At 36.9% G+C, this 24,333-nt stretch overlaps 1 protein-coding gene across 12 annotated transcripts in view; it reads right to left on the bottom strand.

Annotated features, from left to right (window-relative positions):
* R3HDM1 (R3H domain containing 1) overlaps window positions 1-23,580 on the bottom strand; it is a 54,559-nt gene extending 30,979 nt beyond the window's left edge. For 9 of the 12 annotated variants that reach the window (XM_068407194.1, XM_068407201.1, XM_068407195.1 and 6 more), the window contains exons 1-10: window positions 23,493-23,580; window positions 22,381-22,591; window positions 14,195-14,236; window positions 13,658-13,747; window positions 7,986-8,100; window positions 5,242-5,320; window positions 3,590-3,649; window positions 3,365-3,505; window positions 747-855; window positions 555-650 (exon numbers count right to left, since the gene is read on the bottom strand). In XM_068407194.1, coding sequence (XP_068263295.1) covers window positions 555-650; window positions 747-855; window positions 3,365-3,505; window positions 3,590-3,649; window positions 5,242-5,320; window positions 7,986-8,100; window positions 13,658-13,747; window positions 14,195-14,236; window positions 22,381-22,551 — 903 coding nt within the window. In that variant the 5' untranslated portion in view covers window positions 22,552-22,591; window positions 23,493-23,580. The remainder of the gene's footprint in view (window positions 1-554; window positions 651-746; window positions 856-3,364; window positions 3,506-3,589; window positions 3,650-5,241; window positions 5,321-7,985; window positions 8,101-13,657; window positions 13,748-14,194; window positions 14,237-22,380; window positions 22,592-23,492) is intronic. The other 3 variants (XM_068407200.1, XM_068407205.1, XM_068407196.1) reach the window with 2 other exon arrangements.
* Window positions 23,581-24,333: the final 753 nt, after the last annotated feature.

The following is a 24,333-nucleotide window of genomic DNA, read 5'->3' as shown; positions in this document are numbered from 1 at the left end:
CTTGTGATTGAATTATAGTTTACAATGTTGTCCTCCTTGATAACTCCAGTCAAGAAAGACTAGACTTCTAGATTTCTGACTGAAATTTCACATATGAGAATTCATATCATTTTACTGTGACTAGTCATAAGAGATGTGTTTCATACGGATACAAGTGAGAAAAAAACAACATTTTCATTTTTGTTTTGGCGTGGTTTTGTGGTGGTTTTTTTTTGTTTTTTTTTAAATAATAATTGCTCTGAGTAACAACTGAAATGATTGCAGTACCAAAACTCTAGAATGCATTGAAATAGGTAACGCTAAGTAATGCACCAAAATAATTCTGGAAGGTTGCTTGAGTTTCACACAGTAGTGATTAGAGAAAACAGAAAATTCCTTGGTAACTTCAATATCATTTAAAACTCACTCAGGCCACACTAACAATTCCTAGCTGCTCAGTCCCCTTCAGATACAGAAATTTCCTGGAAAGACGTAGCTTTTAACAAAAAGCACATGTGCATACATGTGTGTGAAGTATTCATACAAAACGGGGTAAGATTTTCTTTGATACATACATCTTGTGCAAATATTCTTTCTCTAGCTCTCTGATATTCTTCTTCACGTTCTTCTATGGATTTACTTCTTCTGTCATCTTTTAATCGTATTCTCATCTAAATTAAGTGATACAGTGTCAAATTCTACAGGAAAATAGTATAAACACACAGTCAAATACAGCAAGTGGAAGGAAGTGATCCATATGGATTTACCTGGTTGTCATCTTTGTCTAAACTAGAGTTATCTCTTTTAAGGATGTACCGCTTCTGGAAATCATCACTCTTCTCATCCTTTATATGCTCACAAAACTTTTGGTCAGGTCTATGAAAAGTCGTTAGAAAGAAAAGATTTATGGTTTTGTAAACATATACTACACACAGTGTAACAAATGGAAATATACTGCACATTAATGTTAAATATACTTAATATTCTAACTGAAGTGATAAATTTTGGTTGTCCAGGCAATGGAAAAGGTACCAAAAACGTAAGATGATGCGTAGCCCTGACAAGTCCTGTTCCTGAGGCATAACAAACCTGCTTTTAAAATCTCTTCCTCCTTCAAAGCTTTTGCTTCAATTTCCAATTAAGGTGGCAAGCAAACCACATGCCCTTGGGGAGTCAGAAGTGCTCTTGTATCCAGACTGGTGCCATGCAATGGATATTGGGCATGCATGGAAGTGAAGATAGGTGCTTTCTGCTAGAGCTGTAATACCTCAGAATTCATTTCAAGGGAAAACAGAAGATAAGAAGATAGAGGAGAAAGCATTGAAACTTACAAACGTCTAAAACAAAATTAAGTAGAAATAAGCAAGAGAAGAACAGTACAACGCAGGCAAGCAAGAGCTTCATAAGATCACAGTGAGAGGATGAAGCAACAGATTATATATTGGTTTGGTATTTTATCTACTTTGTGAAAGAAAATGAGATATTTTGCAAACTCTTGATATTAAAAATAGATATCAAGTACCTAGACAATAAAACCACTACTATCGTAAGATAAGTTCTCAGACAATCAGGAAATATTTGCCTAATAAAAGACAAAACACATGTATACTCTTCTCTATTTCTGTTTCTTTATTCATTACCCAGGACATCTGTAAAAAGTCAGGAGATCTTTTTCTACAAAACAGCCAAGCCTAACTATTATTTACTGGATGCCCAAACATAATTAGCAGGCATTTCAGAGAACCTTTAGACTGTCTTACCTCTTTCTTTTAAAGGTCCCTGAATTTACTGCCCTGCAATCACCAACTTCCCACTCCACTGAGACGTCCCAGTATGCACTGGGTTGTCGATGTCAGTAACATCACTGATCGGCGATGGAGCCGGGAATCTGCCTATGAGGAAAAGGTAAGTTTGGTTTTATTCAACATGGAGCAGATCTCCAAGGTTTTCTTTCTAAATTCTTATTTTATATCCAAAGTGATTTAAAATAAGAATACTGAAAACATTAAGAATCTTCATGTCTGCAGGTTAGATGAAATGCCTGCTAATTAGTAACTACACCTATAGGGGGCTTCCAGAGGCCGTAAGCTATTTAAATACGGTGTAAAAAAAAAAAAAATGCATAAAAATGAAGAAATCATCTTTTAATAGTTCTTATTCCACTCTTGAAGTGCTAGACTGAAGCTTCAGTCTAGAGATGCCAGTAGATGCAAAGGCAACAGATTTGAAATGTATGGCTTTGTAAGTCAATTTAGATAGAGAATGTATAGCCAGAGCAAAACCACATACATGAATACATAAGTTATTTAACGTATATTTACGCTCTATATATTTTTCTAGAAACTTTTGAGGAAAAAACTATTTACTTAAGTGAAATTTCAGCGTGGTATATTATTTCAGTTCTACTAACACTAAAATTAGGCTGGATAATTAGATTTTTTTTTTTCTCCCAAAGCTATGGAGAGCGTAGAGACTGGGATTAGGATGCAGGAGCTGTAAACTCCTATTTTCGTGTTCAAATCACAGAGTACTTTAAAAAAAGAAAAAACAACAACAAAAAATGGTGTCAGGAAAATGCTTTAAGTTAAAACTAGAAACTAAGTGGCATAAATATACCAACACATTAGTCCTTTGTCTTTCTGAGAGAGAACGAGACAGAGCAAGTGCAGAGAACAGAGAGAACAGCTGGGTCCTTTGGCATGGGGTTTGGAGCTGCTGTGGCCCCAATGCTACTTTTTTTTTGTACTATGGATTTGCCTAGTGGTTTCTTCAAGAAATCCCCAGCCCTCATGCCGTAGCATGCCGTGACTTGTTAACCTGCTTGACACTTCCGCTGATGTCTGTATTCCCTGCTACGTTTATTTTGTAAGGCCATAGCAACACTATTCCAACAAGAGACTTCAATGCCTGAATTTTCCCAGTAGATTTTTATAGTACAAAAGCCAAAGTTGTGCAAGTCTTGTCCCCTCCCTTCACCAAATCAGAAATTACACTGTTGTAAGTTAAAGGCTGGTTCTGCATTCCAAAATAAACAAAGAATGTACTTTGTACACTTCACTGGTGTAAATCTTTAAACAGATAAATAGTTGATATAAATTCATGTTTCATGGAAACAAAGTTAGTGATGCATCTCTGTGAGAAAAGTAACAAAAAATCTTAATTTACAGATAACATCCTTTTCTTCACAAAAAAGTTTAAATGTGAAAGAGATTACATTATTACACAGCACTGGAACACAGACAGTAAAGATCTTGCAACTACTTCTCCTTCCTGCACGGTTCCCAATGAGCAGTCCCCCGCTGCTACAGATGCAGCATCATTGCATTATATACCCTGGGTGTTAAATCTATGCACCAAAAAGTTTTTTCAAGACTTTTACACTTACATTCTTGTATTGCTAGTTTTATTTACTATGACTGACTTCCCACTCTGGTCCACGTTGTGCTCTAATCCAAAGTAAGCAGCTACCCTGTGCAACAGCATTCTATGGTAAGATGTCATTGGGGGAAACTTTTTTCTTGGAACTCTGGAAGAAAGGAATAGTAGCTTTATTAAATAAACAGGAACACTCTTGAATTTTTTTTTTTTCCTATAAGAGTACAGTACTTACTCATTATTACCAATGAAATCTAAAATTTCCTGTTCTAATTTCAGCAGCATCATTCTGTCCCTGAAAATAAAAACACAGCAACTCACATATGAGACAATTCAATAACTGCAGTTGTATTCGTCTTAAGTATACACAGATAAGATCTGTGACTAAGGGATGACAGCACACTGTAAACAGGACCACCAGGTACCAAATGCAATATTTTTAGGACAAAGTATTCATTTTTTACTATGCTGTATTTTATTGAACCCGCCTAGTGAAACATGGTGTTCTCATCTCAGAAATCAGAATACAAAGATCCTCCAAGTAATCTCTGCCCAGTAGGCTCAATAGAAAGTACAGCCATTGAGAAGACAGTCTCAAGAAGAAGGAAAAGCAGTGACTAGGTTGTTTCTTGTTGGCTAGCATAGGTAGTAAGATTTGCAGAGGCCTGAACTGGCCCTTGGATTGTGAAGCACATCACGGGATCACCAAGACACAGAGTGACAGAGTACTGATAACGGGAGGCACTACTACAACATACCAGCAATCAAGCGGTTAAAAGCTGGCACACACTGCAACATAATGAGATATTAAGAGAAGATGAAAAAACTAAAACTCAGGGTGATAGAAATGAACATCAGCTGAAGCACCGTAAAACAAGTCTTAAAAATGCTTATGCCAGTTCCCATAAATCATTAACATGTAATGCAATTAACTGTCCCACAGTTCATAATTCGTGCACATCAGATAACTAAGCTTCCCAATTATTGTACATGTAAACCCACAGCAGACCTTCACCTACGATTTCTTATTTTCGTTGGAATGCTTTGACTTCAAATAGGAACAACACGAGAGTCTAGCAGAGGTCTGGGCTTTCTAATCTTACTCTATAGGACAAAATGGTGTTGGCCCCTTATTATAGCTCATTTTACATCTTTTGCCAATAAAATGGAATTCCAATACACTATCACATTGAAAATCATAACTATAATATTAATAGTAGTGGAATAGCTTTTGTGACAGCAGCACAATTCCACCGAGTTAATGTCTTGCCTTATACCTATAGCCACAGGCTCAGTACGAAACTAGAAAACTGGGAAAGAACAAACCAGATAGACAGCAACGTACTGCAAACCTCAAAGCAACAGAACCGTGTTAACTCTGTTGCTAACAAATGATGGACTTGAATTAGATCAGATTCGGTTTCTGATGTGCAGAGTGAAGATGTGTATCTCTAACTATGGCTATATGGTACAGCTTAAAAAAAAGTTCCTTTGTCTATAAATTCAGTGCAAGGTAGACTAAAGTAAGAAAAGGCAGTTTAGTCTCTAACAAGCAGACGCTAAAAGAGTACGAGTTTTAGAGACATAGTATGAGAGTCCCTTCAGGGACAGAACTGCACACAGACAGAACTCACTATTTGCTTATTAAACATTAAAAGCTTTTAAACCTTTTCAACGTCCTGAACCTCTGTTCATATAACACACAAATTACATACAGTGGATTGATGCTTCAGATAGCCTGTGCAACAAAATCTCATCCTAAATAACTGACATGCAGTGTTAGACATGTAAGGGGGGGTGAGGGGAAAATAACAAAAAAAACAGGTGATGTTACACTTCAGGCAGTGACAAGAAAGAAAAAACAAAGTTGACATTACTGATGCTTACCTGGGATTGTTTTTTAATGTATTTACTAAAAATTCATGAAGATCTATACCAGTGGAATCTGTGTATTCTTGGCTGGAATCTGAGGGTGGGGGGGAAGAGAGCAAAATTACACTTTGAAAAAACATTAATACTACTTTTTTACAATTATTATTCAACATGGTATTTATGGATCAATACTATATAAACTATAAGGCATGTTATTCCCAGAATTAAGCACCTCCAGTTTCCAGGGAGAAGGCTCACAAGAAAAAAAAAAACAACAAAACAACCAAACCAGAAAAGCCAACACCACCTCCCTCATTCCCCTAATTCAAGCGTAATAGAGAAGCAAAAGCTTCAGGAACACTGCCGACCTATTAACAAATTGCTATATATTTTGAAGGGGTGTATTGCCTTGAGTCACCTCATGTCTCAATATGCTACATTGCACTGTTGTATACACTTCTGTGGACCAGCAGCTGATCTACAAAATTACTGGATGTTGCCTGAAGAAATACTGTCATTCAGAATGTAACAGTTTAACCTTCACAAATGTTATTTTGTATTATTAAAAATCCTTTTTCTGTTGGACTTGGTTTTCACGACCTAATGTTTACAAGTTTTCAAAAAGAAGTCTCACAACCTTCTGTCTCCTTTCTGGTTTCAGTGAAACAAAATATTCAAAGTTACATTTTGTTCTCTAAAACCTGTCACTCACAAAAATGATTTAACACCAAATCTTCCCCTACATGAGCACCTTGCAGAGTTCCAGGTCTCAGAAGTAAAAGCTAGAGGTGTTTTAACAATATTTTTGGAACTAGATTTCTTCCAACAACTACTTACGTGTCAACCTAGTCTCAAGTTAGGCACAGCTCAAACTTATGCCTACGTCATAGCTGTTCCAGGTCTTTTGTTGCTGGTAGAGAGCGATCATTGCAAATTAGCTTCTGTTAGCAATGACAGGACCACTGCACAAAAACGGTAGAATTCGGTGGAGACAAACCTACGCAGGCTTTTTCATTAGAAGCAGCAGCGCCGGCAGAGCAGCCTCTTGGCGTAGTGGGAAACTGGGTGACCAAAGTGCCCAGTCTTCAAAAATGAGACCTAAATTTTTCCTGGAGAGCATCCAAGTCCACCTGAGGACAGGGAATCTCTAGTTCCCTAAAGAAGAATGACAGTGAGTTCCTTTATCTGCAGAACTCATTATGCTGTCAGTTGTGCCCATATATTATCAAGAGAGTATAAAGGAAACCAAGCAAGTCTGAGCATTTATGGTTTGGGATTACTTTTGAACCTGAGGAGGGGGAAAAAAAAAAAAGGGTATGCCTGGTAAAACAACTGTAAGATTGAATAATTATTTACTTTAATTTTCTTAATTTGCAAGTGAGCAATAATTTAGTTATAATTACTAGAAGACTGATGCTTAAATTCCATCATTTTCTATTTTGGCACATCCTAAATTAGGAAGTAATTATCCTCCAAAGGAGACACGGGGTGAATTTAAAACAGCTACATCAACCTTAGGCATTTTGTCACTTTGCTCTAAACTCCTCATCATTACCTAACATGCTTCATATTTTCTTGGGGAAGGGGTGGGGGGCAGGGGGAGGCAGGTTGGGTTGGGTTTGTTGTTTTTCTTTTGGGGTTTTTCTGTTGGGTTGTTGTTTTTTGTTTTTGTTTTGTTTTGGTTTTTGTTTTTTTTTTTTTTTAATTTTAGAAGGTGGGCATGTACTTTAATGTTTGAGCAAGCTAGCTCTGAAAAAACACCCTGCTTTTTTAAGGCCTCATTTCAAAAGACTGATTCATAAATGCAGTTAAGTTCTCCATCCCAGTGCTTTTTATTTCACAAATACCTGGCTGCCAGCTGGGACAAGCACTGAAATGCCACATGAGGAAGGCCTCATGGAACTGAGAGACACAAGATGGACAAGTGCTACCTGTCTCAAAAAGAATTCTAGCTCTAAAGATATTTCCTACACACTGGTTGATCCAAAATGTTTAGATAAACACTCTGGATTCTTTATTTAAAGCAAGAGCTGTACAATGATTTGCTAACTTAAGTGCATAAAGTCTTCTACCTTTAGGAGGCATTAGGAAAATGCACAGAGACAGGCTTGCGTTGTTAATTTTGCAGTTCTACTCCAGGTTAAAAACCAAAGATGTTTCAGCAGATAGAACAGATCTTCAATCCAGAATGCAGGAGTATTAAAGTGAAAACATAGTACTTGTCATTTTTACTTATGTAGTTCCACCCTTGCCCCAAAACTTTATAAAAAAATTCTAGATATTATCAAAAGTAAAATTAATAAACAAACAAGAACATTGACTTCTGTTGAATAAAGACCAGAAAAAGTACAAAAGTAGCTGTCATTCTCACTGAAGTTTCACTAAATCTGTAGCAACAAAGTCTAGGAATAAGATGATAACTTCTACTGACTCGTAAAGTCAGTTTTCCAAAGAACGCCTGGACACAACTGAGGCAACACAATTGCTCTTACGCTGGTCTGCATAGCTACATAGGCGAGAAAGGGAAAGCATTTGCTGGAGTACACGTGCTCGATGAAGCCTCGAAAGCACTGTGTCATCTGGGAGCAATTCCTTCTCTAGCTCGAACCTGTCTGATCTATTTGCTTCATTTGCTAAAAAAAAAAAAAAAAAAAAAAAAAAGTAGTGTTTATGCAATGATGTCCTGGAAGCAGACTGCATTTTCTCTAAATATTCTTTATCTACACAGTGTATTTAAAAGCACAATGAAGACAGCAAACCTCTTGATAACATTTTTCTGGCCAGTTTGTCACTGGACTTTTCCTTTTCTGTTTCATCTTTTGCAGGCTTTTCTTCTTTTTCAAAAGACTGTGACAACTGGATCTGAATTTTCTCCTGTCAAAAGTAAAAATCTGTCATCACGGAAATTATTTCAAACAATACCTGCAGGAGAACAGTTTTGTACTATGTTACCTGCAAAATAAAGAAGTAACAAGGAAAATAACTGCCTTCATATTCTTTCTGATGCCACATGTACTTTATGTGACCACAAAATGAAATTATTTATTAGCAAATCAAAAACTATAGAGAAGACACAGAAAGTACCATACACATTTTAGAATTTACTTACACTTCCAGGCTCTGAATGCTATTTCAAAATAAATCTGAAGTATCTTATTTGATACAGATATGAAATATTCCAGTTTTTCAGATTAATAGATTTTATACAGCTTCTAATTTTTTTAAGTAATGCATCATCCATTATGCTTTCCCCACCTTCTTCACAGTTCTTGACTATAAAAGTTTATTTCAAGTTTCAATTTGATTTATACCAAGAAGAAAAAAAAAACAAAGACAAAAACAACAAAACAAATGTTTCTATCTAAAACAGACCGGCATTCCCAAATCCACAAAAAAGGGAAATATTTACGGTACAATATATCAAGACAGAATTTGTGAATATTACTGTCATCAAGGCTTACTTAACTTCCTGTGTATTTTGATAGAGTAGCTTTGTGTGTAATCACCCCAAAATCCATGTTTTCACACACACAGGTGAACTATCATAAAACCTGTTTCCCAAATACAGCAAAAAAAAAAGAGCTTCCCTTTGAAATTATAGTGACCCAATAGTCCCCTAAATAGTGGACGACTGTAATTTGTTTTTCATGCCTCTCTACTCTTTAACAAGATTGTCAGTGAAGGACTAACATATTTCAGACAGCAACAACAGAGGAGGTGGGGGAAATGGAGACATCATGTGTCTGAATGACTCCAAGAGGAGGAGCGGCAAAGTCCCGTAAGAGCGAGACTCCTCCATTACCTTTTATCTTTAACTCCCACAAATGTCAATTTTGCTCCCCCAGATGCCACCTGAGTTGATGCTGTCACCTCCCCACCTGAGAACATCTGATCCTTCCCAACCCAAAGAACCTGTCCCACATCCATTCTTGGCTATCACTCTTCTGTCCTGCACCCAATCCTTTCCCATACAAGTCCTCACTCTTCCTTCAAACCCATTCTTACCCATATCCAGGGACCTGCTCTAAGCTTCTCTCCTTATGTGTCACTCCACAGACTTGATCTCACTCATGTAAGCTGGCCAGAGTTAAATATAGTCAGGATTCACCGAGGTTAAAGACTGTTTCACGTGCAAACACATCCCTGCACAACCTGCAGTAATATCCCCCCTGCCCTAGCACATCACACTGCTCTCTCCCTTGGTCCCTTCAGAGCTGGGCAATGGGAACCTTGTAGTAATGAGGTTATGGTTAAAAATGAGTTTCAATATGCATTTTTGGAGTAAAAACTTTTTCAAATGAGGAAAAAAATTAGCTGATAGTTTTATCAGCTTGCTCTCTCATTATGATTTTTCCCCACATTAAATGTTCTAATTTAGCTTTTTAATTCATATACACCCTGCAAAACAGCATTACAAGTGTGAAGACTTCTCAGCTTTTATGAGATTATCTATACCCAAGTCTGATAAAAACCATTACCAATCACTAATAATGAACTCTTTTGTATAATTCTTTCCAAGTCTTGAGAATTCACTTTGCTACAAACTTTAGAGTCCAAAACAAACCTTTGCATTCCTCACCTCATAAACCTGAACATAGTTCAATTTATTTGTGACTACAAAGTGCATTACACCTATTGTTCACCTAGTAGCTGCATAACAGTTATTTGAAAAAGAAAGAAACATGGTTTATGTCATACTAAGACATACCACCAATGTTATTCTCCATTTTACAATAATGCTCTATAAGACTACCAGTAAATTAAGGAAATTTTAATAGTCTGATTTTCATTCACTATAAAATTGATTGACTACATATTCTAAACTCATCCAAAGTAAAAGCACACAGCAATAGTTTAGCCAAAGGATTTCAGCAAGTAATCATTTTCATACTTCTTTCCTCAACAAGTGCTAAAAAAGGAACAGCCACCAGAACAGCCAGTTCTTCTACTATCACCAGTTCTACTTCGAAGTGTGATACAACAGAACTGTGTACCAAAGGGCACTTTCTTGTGATTTCATGCTATAAAAACTGTAGCATCTAATTAAATATGACCTACTTAACTGGAAAGCTGCCAACAAATCTTTTAACTGCTATTCCCCTGAAATTCTTTTAATCCCACACTGTTTGTAGCGGGTCTCTCCTGGCATACTGATTTAACAGACTCCTCGTTGTAATTCAGATCACCTATCTGAAGTCCTCATTGTAGCAGAAGAAACTGTCACCAAAACCTGATTAAACAAGAAAAAGCCAAACAAAAAGCAAGCCCTCCCGAAACCATCAAAGCCTGATAAATTCCTCCAGCTTAAAACACTTGAGAAAAAGGTAAGAGTCAGGAACCATCACAGAATATTACTCAAAGGCCTTACGTCCTGGGGTCTTGGCTTTTTACCAGCAATCTCTAAAACCAACAACAAACTGAATTTACACAAGTTAGTATAAACTAATATTACAGATCCCGGTCTTCTTCCCCCCGCCCTCCCTCTCCTTTGGGTTGTTTTATTTTGCTAAAGAAGAAAAAGTTCAATCTTTTGAAGGTTTATTTACTTGTTACCCATAATAAGAACTGTCAATCATAGGGAAACAGCCCTTCCCTAAAAAGAGCTGAAATGGATCATCCTTTGCTAGCATTCGTACTTCGTATTAGAGCATACAGAATCAGAACCACCCCAGCACCTAATATTTAGACAAAGGACAGCAAAAGAATGAAGAGGTAAGTGTATTTACAAAGATAAACCATCAAATAAATCAGTTACATTCTTCCTTCTGCAATAAATTTATAAGCTTGTACTTTCATAGCACCTTTTAGTAAAGGGCTGCCAGTGCTTTTTAACAATTAAGGCTTAAAAATTTGTGAGCTCTTACCTAGGTTTCTCAGCAAGGAATAGAATCTTTTTTCATGTTGCAATTGCTCAAGAAAATATAAACAACTGTTCCAAAAAATAAATTGATCTGCTTGAGACAATTTGTCTGGTCCGTCAACCCCTTCCATTACAGCCTTCTGAGGAGAAGCAGCCAGCAGTAACAGCAGTAACTTGCTACGTGACTTCTACACCTGCATGTGCCCAGGAGTTTTACCTTGCTAAGAGCTGCTGCACGCACTAGTGTGGAAGGAGTGACTGATAAACAGTCACAGGCAAGACGATAGAGTTATCCCAAAACTCACACCAGTTCCTAGTTGAGCAAGTTTGTTTTTCATCCTACCAAGGCCAACACATTCTAATCATTAAAAATTGGGATTCTTCAAGTATTATCAGCAACACTATCCTGAATTTTATTCTTCCTAACTCTTAAAATCTATTTTAAGTATGAACACAAAACTGGAAGCCGTTTTTCAGTTGCAATCACTGATACAACAGAGTAGGGACTTTTCCAGCAAGGGGAAGCTATCACAGAAGTTATTCTCGTGCTGCCAGAGAGGGCTGTGCAAGACAGCCTCTCTCTTCACCTAGCCACTGGGCCTCCCACACATCCCAAGCACAATTAATGCATACACATCATGCTTCAAAGTGTGGGGCTTGAGGCAGCCAGCAGCTGGTTAGCCCTTACAGAAGAAATCTTCCATGCCATTCCCAAAGATTCTTTGGGAAAGAAAGTAAAATGGATGAAGAAACTGCCTGTATAAATTGTCACAGAGGGTCATGGAAGACCTGTGCCCCATAGCACGTGGACTCCAGCATCAGAACCTGTAACAAATTCCTACTTCCAACTCTTCTCTTCACCATGCATTTCTCCACTCTACAGAGAAGAATTAAATTTGTTCTCTCAATCATTTGCACAGTTACTGAGGTTCATAAGCCATTTTTCCTAGATTACTGTTTCTAAAAAAAACCTCACAGCTAGCTCTAATTTTGTTTCTTAATATACAATCTGGTTTATGGTATTCCTTTTGTACAAACTTAGATTATCACAGGATTCAATTCACTCTGGAGATCTGGCCTTTACATCTCTTCTACTACTGCAATAAATTCCTTTCAAGAAGAACCTTGCAGTATGCAGCTAAGGATAGGATTCCCAGAGGACACAGTAACAAGTGCCATCTGCAGAGAACGCTAATTATAAATGTATGACTTTAAACTATTAAATACATGGTGGTGTGTAGTGCCGGAGGTTTTTAAAATCCTAACGCGTCTCTTATGTTTGAAATACACTGTGGCTGAACAGCCCATCAAATTAGGATTCTCTCTTCCTGTAATTAGATACAGTGACTGAAAAAGTTAAACCCTACCGCTTCAGACTAAAGAACTAAGCCTGAACTAGATCTCTCAGTCAATTTTGTTAATCTTATGCAAAACATTACAACAGAGTCCTAAATCACTGTAAATAGCATTAGCTCTTGTGTTGTCTTTTAATCTCTTACTCTGCAGCCTATACCAATCTAAGACTTAGATTTTCATCAAATTAGCAGGCTCAATTTCAAAATTTCTCTAGTCAACTCTTCAAATATTGGTATATTAGTGAAGGACTATGAAAAATACTATTTTCTTTGTTTTCCCAAGAAAAAAGGTCCTAGATACTTTGTGGTTCAATCTTACAAAATTTGAATTAACTTGACAAATACCTACACAACTTCTCAACCTCCCCCCGCCCCCTCCCCCAAAACTGAATTACCACTCCCCCAGCAAGACCCCTTCACACCCTGCTATTCTACTGGTTCCTTCTGCTGGTTAAGAAAAGTGAGACTTCACAAAAAGACAGTTTAGAAGCTTTTCAAATAACAGCAAAATAAGTCAACACACTTTCTGAGTAAGCCACTAAAGATCATTTCAGTTTTGTCAGGAGTGAAAAAAGAAAAGCATTTTGATGCCCCTCATTCATACACAGAATTAAAACCAGTAATAGTATTTTGCTCTAAAAATACAGACTGGTATGAAGGTAAAGTGAGGAATGCTAGCTTTTGTTTTAAAAATTCTCTGAAGTATTTTTACATATTTTATCCAGCATTTAGGAACTTCTTTAAGTGTGCTATATCATCTCAATACATTAGGCTTCAGACACAACCTCAGGCATGTGTGGACAGAACTACCAGCAATTATGACTAATATGCAGGAATTCAGTTAAAACACCAGAACTTACAACTGTTTAAATTTTCAAAATATAAAAGCCAATAAATTATGCTGCATATTAATCATAACTTTTCTGTCTTACTGATGGCAGACAGCACTTCAGCAGTTTAAGACTGCCTCAAGTGCACTGTAGCACTAGGAAGTTAACTAACAAAACTCCTCCTCCTGTTCGCCAGGTATCAGCTGTTACAGTTCAGAAAAACAAAGCAGCAATTCTTCGTCTGGTATTACCACCTCTATTAAAGCTGTATTAAAAAAAAATAAAATCGTATGGTGTCTGCATATTTAAAGAGTACCCAAAATATTTTCTTTTGAACAATAAGTTACTTCAAATTGTTTCAGAAACTTCAGTAACGTGATTTTTACCTGGAGGTCCTGTGATATTTCAGCTGTAGGTGGTGGTGGATATTCTTCACATACAGCAAGGCTCCGAACTAACTTTAACTTTGTGTTTGACTGAAGGAAAGTATGTAAAATTAAAAACTATGGCTTATAAAAAAATTATATAAATATACCATAAGCTGTTATTTTTCCATTCATTTTATCTAAAATAAAATTGCTGAAAACTGCATTTTTAATATTTTCAATAGAATAAGTAATTTGCTTTAGGACGAAAATACCCAAGCAATTGCAGCTTTTGAAGGCACTGTCAGCACAATAGAGCACATCTAATGAAAAGTAAATAAAATCTTTGGGAAAGTGTTTCTCTCCATAACAATAAAGCGCCACCAAAACTATAAAGGCAAACCACAAAAGCAGACAACTAGGCAAGACAAAAATCCAACAGAATACAACAAAGCTTCAATGCCAAAAAATAAAACTAAAGGCACTTTTCACAATGTAACAAAGCTTCATCAAGCATGAAGGGCTTCCTTAGCATGCCAGCACACAAGTCTACTGTACCTTCGACCTTTTTGCTGTCTGTCCAAAAGACTGCACTGGCCGCTGAATGATAGGCACAACAGAAAAGGTTTATATTAAACTTAACAGTACATTTTTATTAATGCAAAAGTCTGTATAAGAGAAAGCTTTAACAGTTATTACTGACATGACGGTCAAATCTGTGAAAGGAACAGCAGGTGCTTTTGGCTGAAGGATTATATGCCCTCCCATTTTCATTGTGCTTGTCCTTGATTTCTCTTCTTCATTTATCAACAATAGATATTACAGGAATTTAACAGGAAGCAGGCATTATTCTTGTTCAGTAAGACCCAAGCATTTTACTCTCTCAGCCAGCTCCTACATTTTACATTCTCGTGTCCTAATTTCCTTGGTAACATGACATGGTTTTTATAAATTTTATTCCTATTCCTGAAACCTACCTGGAAAAATTATATAAAAAAAGAAAAAGAAAAAAAGCATTGCCTCTATGAGAACAGATGATGACCTATTATGAGCAGGTTAAAACATGCGGTTTTTTTTTTCATCTTAGGAGCTAGGAAAGTCAACTTTAAAAAGGGCTACTGGTTAATTTTTTTTTTTTAGTAATTTACTATGCATCAATGTGCTCTTTCTTCTCCCAGAGGCATTTTAGCAACTTACTATGCATTCATTTGCTCTTTCTCCTCCCAGATCCCTTTTTCTATTACTATTGTTCCATTATAAAAAAAAAAGCATTACCAGAATTTTGCTACAATATGCATGATTGAAAGGTACATTTGAATCAACAAAAGCGTTTAACAATTTCTTAACTGCCTAGTTAGAACTAACTCAACCCTCTGTGACTGTTACATAGGAACAGCAGCAGAGTGGCATAACATAATTTAAGTACTGGTTTCACTGTGGAACTAAAATTGATGAATACACAAGCCTTAACGGAATTGGTTTTACTGAGCACAGGCCTAACATTTGTAAGGAAAAAGTAACATTGGTAATATCATTCCAAATGCTGTTGAATGGACAATATTTCCTCCTTTATGAAAGGTGTATCATTTCAGAAGGAAACTAAATAAAAACTCTTGTTTGAAAACTACATGAGGACAGCCCTCCCTGCCCTAGGCTCATAGGAGCAGACATCTATTAAGTGCCTTAATTTCTTAGCAGGACGTACATGTTGCTAAAAAGAACATCTAACCTAGAGTAAAGGGTTCTACCACATAAAGGCAGAACCACTGTTTTTCTCATTTTCCTCAAGTCCCAATGTCTTTTTCGGATGTTGCGCCAGCTTAGCTGAAGAGCAGCCGAAGGGCAGCTCATTTAACTATATAACAGAATGTTAAATAGCAGCACTGAAAACTAACTGAACTCATCATCAGTTTTTTAAAGGAAGCTGGCTGAGATTTCGAGCAGCAAAGACAGTTCAAACATTCTCATATCTGGAACAATACGGAGACTGTATTTTTTTCTTTCAATCAGCTACGCTGAAAGCACACATCGCATATCGAAAGCTGGTATTCTGTGTATCCCTGGCAAAGTTTCTATTATACCAAGCCACCAAACTTTCAAGAACAGGATGATTTCCCAGCCTCACACCAACTCCTCCAGCATCGATTATCTTAGGTGAGTTCAAACCAAGTAGTGTAAACTTCAAATCAAATCAGCACTGCCAGTGGAGTCCTCAGTTCATCGTCAAAACAACAGACAAAAGAACCTACACTTGGGCAATTATTTACCTTTTGCAAACTTTTGGAAGCTTTGAAGGCAGTATATAACTGAAAAGAGTATACAGAAGCAAACACCCCAGATACATGATTTTAATAGGGGGGAAACAGGGGGGTAAATCAACTTCGTTATACAGGACATTAGACATTTTAAACTAGCCAAACAGAATTTCTAATACTGTTAACCAAAACTTTACACATAAGTTACTGCTCACTATTTAGATAAGACATACATGGTGCAATTATTTTTAAGAGTGATTTTAAAAAAAAAAAAAAAAAAAAAAAAAAAGAGAAGAGACTGTTGCTGGGAAGCAGGACCCATATCATAATTAATTTAATTAAGATCTGTACAAAGCATGTATCTCCTCCTCATCTTACCTCAGTAAAGTCTCAGGAACCCATTGCAGCCAAAACTTAGGTATGTTTGTTCATGCCAGATAAAGTGAAACAAATGCCTCAAAATTTGAGATATTGAAATTGAAATGACCTGGTATCAAATCTGAATTTTTTGTAAGAACGTTTAAAATTAATGTGGGTTTCAGATTTCATTCACAATAGGACAAGCTTGATGGTACATTCCTTTTAATGTTTTATGTATGTTGTATCTCATCTTCTGTTTTGCATGCAGAATTACAGTTCTGTTTCCAGGCTGGACAGCCAACCCAACTGACACTGTCAATTATGTTGCATTGAAAGAGTTTTTTAAAGATAGGTGTTTGCAACCTATGGGGCGTAAGTTAATCAAAGCAAGATAGGGTATTCAGGGTAGTAAACTAAGGTATTTGAATACCATGGTGCTCAATTTCATGAGCACCTGACAATTTTTAGGGACCAAACCAACACCAATAACATTGTGAGGAGCCGGGGGGCCACTGTAGGAGGGAGACTCTTCCTTGACTGAAACAATTCAAACTTCAAAGTTACACGAGATAAGTATCACCCCACCCATCATATGAAGACTTGTTATCTAGAAACAACTGCCTTGTAAAACAATCCTTTGACAGGCGTGGATTCCTTGCCTTCCTGAATGACTTTAAGGATGTCAAAACCTGAAATAGAAGCCCCCACATCCAGCTGTAACTGAGGAATAAGCACCACACGTTTGACAGGTAAGAAGCACTGGAATAAATCTGGTATGGCTGGACTGCAGGGACAGCTGATGTGAGAAAAGGCCTATGATGTAAGGTCTGCGCCTGGAAGTCCAAGACCCAAAGTCCTGTGATATCAACAGTAACTGCACTCACAAAACTTGAACATGACTGAGGACGGTTCCTTTCTGGGGCAAAGCCACACGGACTGAGGATAACTACACTTCCACGGGAATCCCAGGGCAATAGGGAGTCAATGCATGTTGTAGCTGTTAACGCACATTTTCTCTCTTTTCAGGTCCATGAATTTTAGTTCTATCCTAATTTCTCTGCATTTACTAAGTTTTGCTCCTATAGAGCATCTTTATGTTCCCCATTTGTGCAAAATAATTTATAGCTACTTTAGAATATGTAATCCTTAGTGAGAGCAAGTTAAGCAATTTCTTTATATTTGCACCTCTCAAAGACTTTTACTGACTTGAGAAAACCCTGTGTTAATGAAAGCAAGTTTTAAAATATATTTATGCCTCATTTAAAGTCATTACGGGCATGATTTCAAAACAGTGTTTAAAAGCAAGTATTTCAAACAATTACATAATGAAAATAATGATTAGGTTTTTTGGTCCTTAAAAAAATTCAACAACTTTTAAGACCAACTACTATGCTTCATTTCAAGCTACAAAATAAAAAGGGAATTACAATAGACTTCATCAAACACAAAAAATCATATATATTCCAGCTTTCAGTAGGAGTATTTGACAGTTTTATTTTTTTCCTCCACAGATCATGTATATTAAATACAAAGTAAAGATCTGGAGCTGTTACATGCTTTCCTCTATCATCACAATGCTGTCTAAAGAAGCTGGATAAAAACAGGTGAGGCACAAGATGCCAAACTCAGGAGCGTGAAAGGTTTTGTGAGAAGGTACTATATTCCTGAAACACTGTTTGGACATTTCAGGACAGGCAAGACATGACACACCTGAACAAAGAATGTTCTAAGGACATTCAGTTTTCTACCTTTCTACTACATTAGGTCCTAATTTTAAATCCAGTTAAGGGCTCCAGTTGTAACAACCATAGATAGCTTTGTAATACTTGTCTATGGTTACTTGCTGTCCCGTATTAGTGAGCAGCGACAGCAATTTTCCATGACACAGTAGAGGATGACTGATGGAAAAATAGTTTCACCATTGGACACAGAGGCATTTTCAACAGTTCAAAACTAACTAAACAGAATCTGCCTGATCATTTATCTATTAAAAAGTATTAAGTCACATATTTTGGAGACAAACACAGGTAAATCCTGACAAGATCAAAGCAGCAGGGAAGGAGGCAAAGAAAGTCTTCAGAGAACTCAAGCTGTGGAACAGAGAGAGAAAACAGAGGTTTGTGAGAGCATGGAGAGAAGAAACTTCTAGAAAGAGAGATGTCTAGTTGCTAAGTAAAAAAAATTAATCTAATTCCTCCAAAGGACAGGGATATCTGCTTAATTAGCATAAATCCAAAACCGAATTATACTCACTTAGTACAACATTTGCCTTGCCCATATCATGCAGTGGATGCATACAACTCCTGCATTCATGCATCAGCCTCCATCCTTCTGTGAGGCTTTTTTTGTTGGTGGCATTTTGGTTTTACTCTCCACGGCTTGCAAGTGCTTTTCCTGATACGTAGCGATACGCAGCTTGCTTTCTCGCAGTCTTTTACTGCCTTGGCAATCATCATCCCATCAAGGATCTTATATCTACTTATTAATGGTTATTTTTCAGTGCTGAGATGACAGTATTTAAGATTAACATTCTTCTTTCCCCCAGCCCCCATAATACATGAATTGTAGAATAAGAACAAACCTCCTTTTCTGGATTATACATAAACCGACATGAATTGTTATGGAGGTTTTAAGTATTTTTTGGTTCAGAAAAAAAACCCCAAACTAACTTCCTGATAGTGAACAAAAGGCACTATCCTGTAAGATAAAACCAGGCCGTTCATTTATTTTTTTCTCAATATTTCCTGACATGTTAACTCTGTAACAGCAGTCCTTATAGTGGATGAAGTATTGCCTGCCCCACCACCCAGTGACAAAGGCAAACTTCCAGCTAATTCAGAATGAGTATGTTGTCACCTCACCTGGATAAGATTAACAGGTGGGAGACAACAGTGACTGGTGAACCAAAACCTTTTTGATCACAAAAACTACCACAGTGCTGACACGCACGTGACTTCTGCAAAAGTACTTTTCATAGAAGTGCCTCTTATTTCCAGTCTCATTTAAATGTTATTTGATGGTCACTTCAAAACATGACAATTCAAAAATCTTCCCTAATAATCTCTATATCAATTATACTACTCTCACACTGCCTAAAGAAATTGGCAGTGCTGGCCAGGTACTCTAATAAGATATTTTTCTCATTCACGTTGTACCTCCAACAGTGTATGCAACAGCAAATAGGTTACTAATGCACAACACCTCAAAATAATCTGGAATTTAGAGCCACAGTTACATTTCAAAATACAATCAACAGTTTCTGGAACTGTGAAAATCCAGAAACACACCTGAATTCAAACCATGATAGAGGTTTGGACAGAGGAAAGGTCATAGCCTGTTTCTTACTTGGCTGTAAAGAAGTTAGAAATCAAGTGATAGCTGTACTCAGGAGTATTACTGTGGTTTGCCAATAGGTATGAAACCTATTAAGCAATTAGCTACTAGCTAGGAAAGCCAAAACCAAGCCCATACAACTCCCACCCCCCAACCTATCCTCTAATATACTCAATTAGTAAAGAACACAACACAAATTCCAATAAGCTTCTGATAATCTTCTCTAATATTTCTCAGCAAATCCTTTGCTCTTTTTCCTACCACTACAGTAACATTTAACCTGCACTTAATGAAAAGTAGTACATCCAGTGAAATTTCACTGGTCAAACTATTTAATCATCCATTAGTTAAAAACTTGCTGACTACTCCACTGTTCTTAGAAGTTTTGTTTACTATGGACAGGCCAAAACTGTGGTTTGTATTTTAGCATAAGACAAGCTTTCAATGAAAAAGCCTCAAATATATGACACATATATTAGCACTAGCAGCTACCACAGCACAAGTGACATTAACTTTTACTGACTTCGATTGTTGCAAGGGGCTTACAGTTAGCAAGGTTCCACTTTGTAACTGACTATCTTCCTACCACTCTGGAAATCAACATCCTCTGCCTATAAACTCAGTTTTTAATTACACTACTCATGTAACAGCAATATTCTGATTCTCCTGAACACAACACTCACACCAACACTAAATGAAGACAACAGTAAAGCTGCCTCCATCGAACAGCCTTCATTATACAGTTGCTCAGTTCATCGTGCGTATGCTACATAATTATTTCAGCCACCAGCTATTACTCCAGTACAAGAACAAAACCAAGCAACCAACCCCCTTGCCAAATCCCACAGCCATTGACAGCACCAGCAGATTCATTTCTCTAGACTAGGTCTGACTAGACAGCAACACTTGTTCCCAGGAAGGCAGCTTTGCCACTTGAGTCCCATAGAAGTTTCCGCACTAAAATTTGTTGAATGAGAAAATGTGAATGAGATTTTTCTAACTTACTGAACTGTTTGAAAATAAATAAACCTTAAATTAATTTTTAATGGTCACTACTGGGATATGGCATTGAGTAAAGGAAATACCAGCTCAGCTATAACATCTACCAGCTTTTCAGTAGCAGTTACTTCTCATGTGTTACAGGAGAAGTATTTCATTTTAAGAATTTATTTTCTCCATAAAATTATCTATTTACACTGATGCCAGCCTTAATAAAGCCAGCAGATATTAAAGTGTAAAACTGTACTGTTATTACACTGGTCTACAAGACTTATTTAGGAGCAATTTAACATAGCAGATAGAGCTTACTTCACTCAGTGGAATATTGAATTGTTAGTCTTGAACAAAACTACTCCCAAAAGAACCTTTTACTCAATTCTCAATAAGAAGAATCCAATAAGCTACTGTCCTGTTTCTGCAGCCCACAAGAGAACACTGCCATACCCCATATCCCAATGAGGATTTTTATCAGAAAATTGTTTATTATTAAGCCACAGACACAAAATTCCTATAGAAAACTAGTTTTTGTCAAACACAAGCTTCTGTGTTTTCTCTTAGAAATTTGTCCTGTTTTCTAGGTTGTGCCAGAAAATTTCAGTTGCTTTCCTTAACTCCTCACACCTCATCTAAGGCATTTACAGCCTTCAATGACCAAGTGGGCAGCCTCAGCCAGGAGTTAGCTAGTTTGTCCCATGTGAAAGGGACCCATCTTTCAGGACTCTTGAGCATAAACACTAACTGCACAACTAAACCTCAGAGGTATTAAATCTGCTGCCATAAATTCTTAACCCATCTTGACTGGTGTGTTCTCCTTCAAAACAGGATATTTTTACACTGTTTCCCCCACCTCTTTCTCACTTGAAATTTGATGCCACAATTTCTTTCCAGGTACATCTCCCACCTTGCAAAGGCCATTCATTCATATGCATCAACTCTTCAGTGTATGCATGAGGACTGCCTAAGCTTTCCTACCTAATAAATAACGTACCAAAACTGTCAAGTGGTGAAGAAGAGAGGAAAAGGGAAGGTACAGAAGTACTGGCTAGCAGCCAAGATGGGATGATAGCTCACCAGCTCACTCTCACATTGATATAGGGAGAAAGAGGCTGGACCTTCTGCTGGTGGCTAGGGCAGGACCCAGACCTACTGGCCTCAGGAGCTCTGCTGACTTGATTCCTCTGACACCTGGGGATTTGGATTACCTGCCTCTGATTACTTTAGCCTTATGCAGTACATCTCTGCTGTAAAAGTTACAGCTGAGCCACCACCTGTAAGCTGCACAGAGCTCAAGAGCCCTAGATTGGGCACCCCTACTCAGGGCAGACATGCTGAGCTGTGCTTTGTTCATGCAAGCAACACTCAAACCACACTATTGCTATATAGTGTATTCTTACACAGCCCAGTCTCTGAAACTCAAGTCAGGATTCAGCAACAGCAAAAGACAGCTCAAGCGCTGAGTTTTTCCCTTGTTCTGCTACAATGAAAAGACTCAACTTCACACTTGCACTCAGGAAAACACAAATATGTACAAATTGTCTGGTTCCCATGAAAACCACTCATCTACTTCAAACAATTAAAAATTACTGACTCTCATATTTACATTAATATAAACCAAGAAGTGGAGCAAAGGAGGACAGAGGAAGCAATAATCATCCTACTTGCTTCCTTAACACCAGTCAAGTTTTCCTGACCTGTACCAAAGAAACACATAAAAACATCATGAAAAAGTGATAACAACAAGACAGAGACTTATTTAACATGATACACTAGTGAAAAACAAAGTTAAAAGCTTCTTACCGGCATATTGTTTTTGCTATCAGGACAATTTTCATCCTTTTCCACTTGAATCTGCTCCTGACTTCCTGATTTTATAAGATTTTCAACTGGGTCTGTATCTTTAAATTCAGCTTCTGAGCCCTTCATTGCATCAGTTTCATCTTTTACAGTAAGAATATCAGACATCCTCATTAGAAAAGATTATTTTAAAATTTTACAAGAAATATGGAACCTTTAGGACAAAGAAAAAGTGGGTCACTGAGTAATTTTAAATTAATTTTTAAAAATTACACACCTAAACAGCTACCCAAAATAAACACGATTTTGCTGCAAAAAGGATTCCCCCTCCTGTTATGATATTTTTTTCCTGTCTTGTATCAGAGGGAGAGAGTGATCATTTTCTTTTTAACCACTTCTATCAAGGCTTATAATAACAGACATCTATATAAATGAGAACCAAGTGCTACACTGTAGGATAACACTTGCAGGTTTTCTCTTCTGTATTGTAAAATAAACACCTGAACATTCAGATACTCCAAATCAAACTAGCTTCCAACAGAAACAAGGGAAGCTTTTCTCATTTGAAAGGAAAAGAGAATCACATATAGATTTATTTTAAAAGGGTTGAAAGTAAATAGATGAATCATAATGCACTAAGTGTGCAAACATTCATAAACTTCATTAAAACTTTTAAGTTTCCTAGTTGCCAGGTAACAGCTGAACAAGTTCTGAATGCAGGAACTATCTTACCTACTAAATGTAGTGAAACTAGTCAATAAAACTAAGCAGTCTCTCAAAAGCAATAAAAAAAGAAAGAGACAGCTTTGGTAATTAGGATAATAGCAACCATTATAAGTAATTATAATTTATAGTAATAATTTATAATAATAATTTTAAATACTATATAAAGATAACTCTAATGATTAAGCTGTAACAGAACCACCCCAATTTTCCCTAAGAAATAAGAAAGACAACTTCTTGTCATTACTCAGCTACACTGCAAGATGTAAAAACAAAAATTTTCCATTTCTTAAAAGAAACAAAGAATAATATTTGAATGCTTAAAGTCCTTCATAGAAAAAAAATAGCAATCAAATAACATTATGGAAAAGTGTAAGTATCTGATTTAGTACCTGATATGTCCTACAGTTTGGGGATTGTGGTCTCCCACAAAAATAAAATAAAATAATCCAAAGTTCCTTTTCACAGTTGTCAGCCACGATGTCAGTTGTAATGAACCATCTGGAATCTGGCAGGAGGAGTCCCATGTCCTTATCCCCAGTGTAGAGTCCTGGACAGAACTATGTTGTCTTGAATCAGCAAGAACATCCCTTTTGAATGCCTAAAAATCAACAAAGGAAATATAAGATACTTTTATTTGGGGTGGGACACCCAAAACCTTAAATAGCCATTTCAAGAAAAAAAAAGCACAGAAGAAATCAGCATTTGTCATATCTATTCATTCTACTTTATCTAGCAGTAATAATATTTTTCATTAGACTTCCAAGACATTTCTGTATTACAGAGTTAACAAGTCGTCATAACAAACATTTTGTTGGCATTCCTAGTGAAACTCTGTTTCGCTAACAAGCAGGTATCTTCCAGAAGAGTCTGATGAGACAGTTTGAAATAAGCAGCCCAGCAGGTGTGGAGGAGTAAGAGGCCATGAACACTCACAAATCCCTGTTAGCATAACAGCATTTTTCTCTTTGTCATAGTTAATAATCTACAAGCACAATACGTAATCCATATTTTAGGCAACTTGAATTACAGAAGACAATTTTATTTTATTCAACAAAGTAATTGCCCTTGAATGAGGATTTACAACTTTCTACAAAACTTGACAATGTTCCATCTTCCCTCTTTTTCAGATTTGCTTTTCTGAGAAGTACGTACTATCACCACCCACAAGGAAGCAGGCGTTTGAAGTGGTAGGCAATAACAGACATCTAATAGCAAACAAAATGTAACCTA

This window comes from Nyctibius grandis, chromosome 9 (assembly GCF_013368605.1).
Source record: "Nyctibius grandis isolate bNycGra1 chromosome 9, bNycGra1.pri, whole genome shotgun sequence".
Classification (NCBI taxonomy): Eukaryota; Metazoa; Chordata; class Aves; order Nyctibiiformes; family Nyctibiidae; genus Nyctibius; species Nyctibius grandis.
This window is presented reverse-complemented; position numbering and strand designations above follow the sequence as displayed.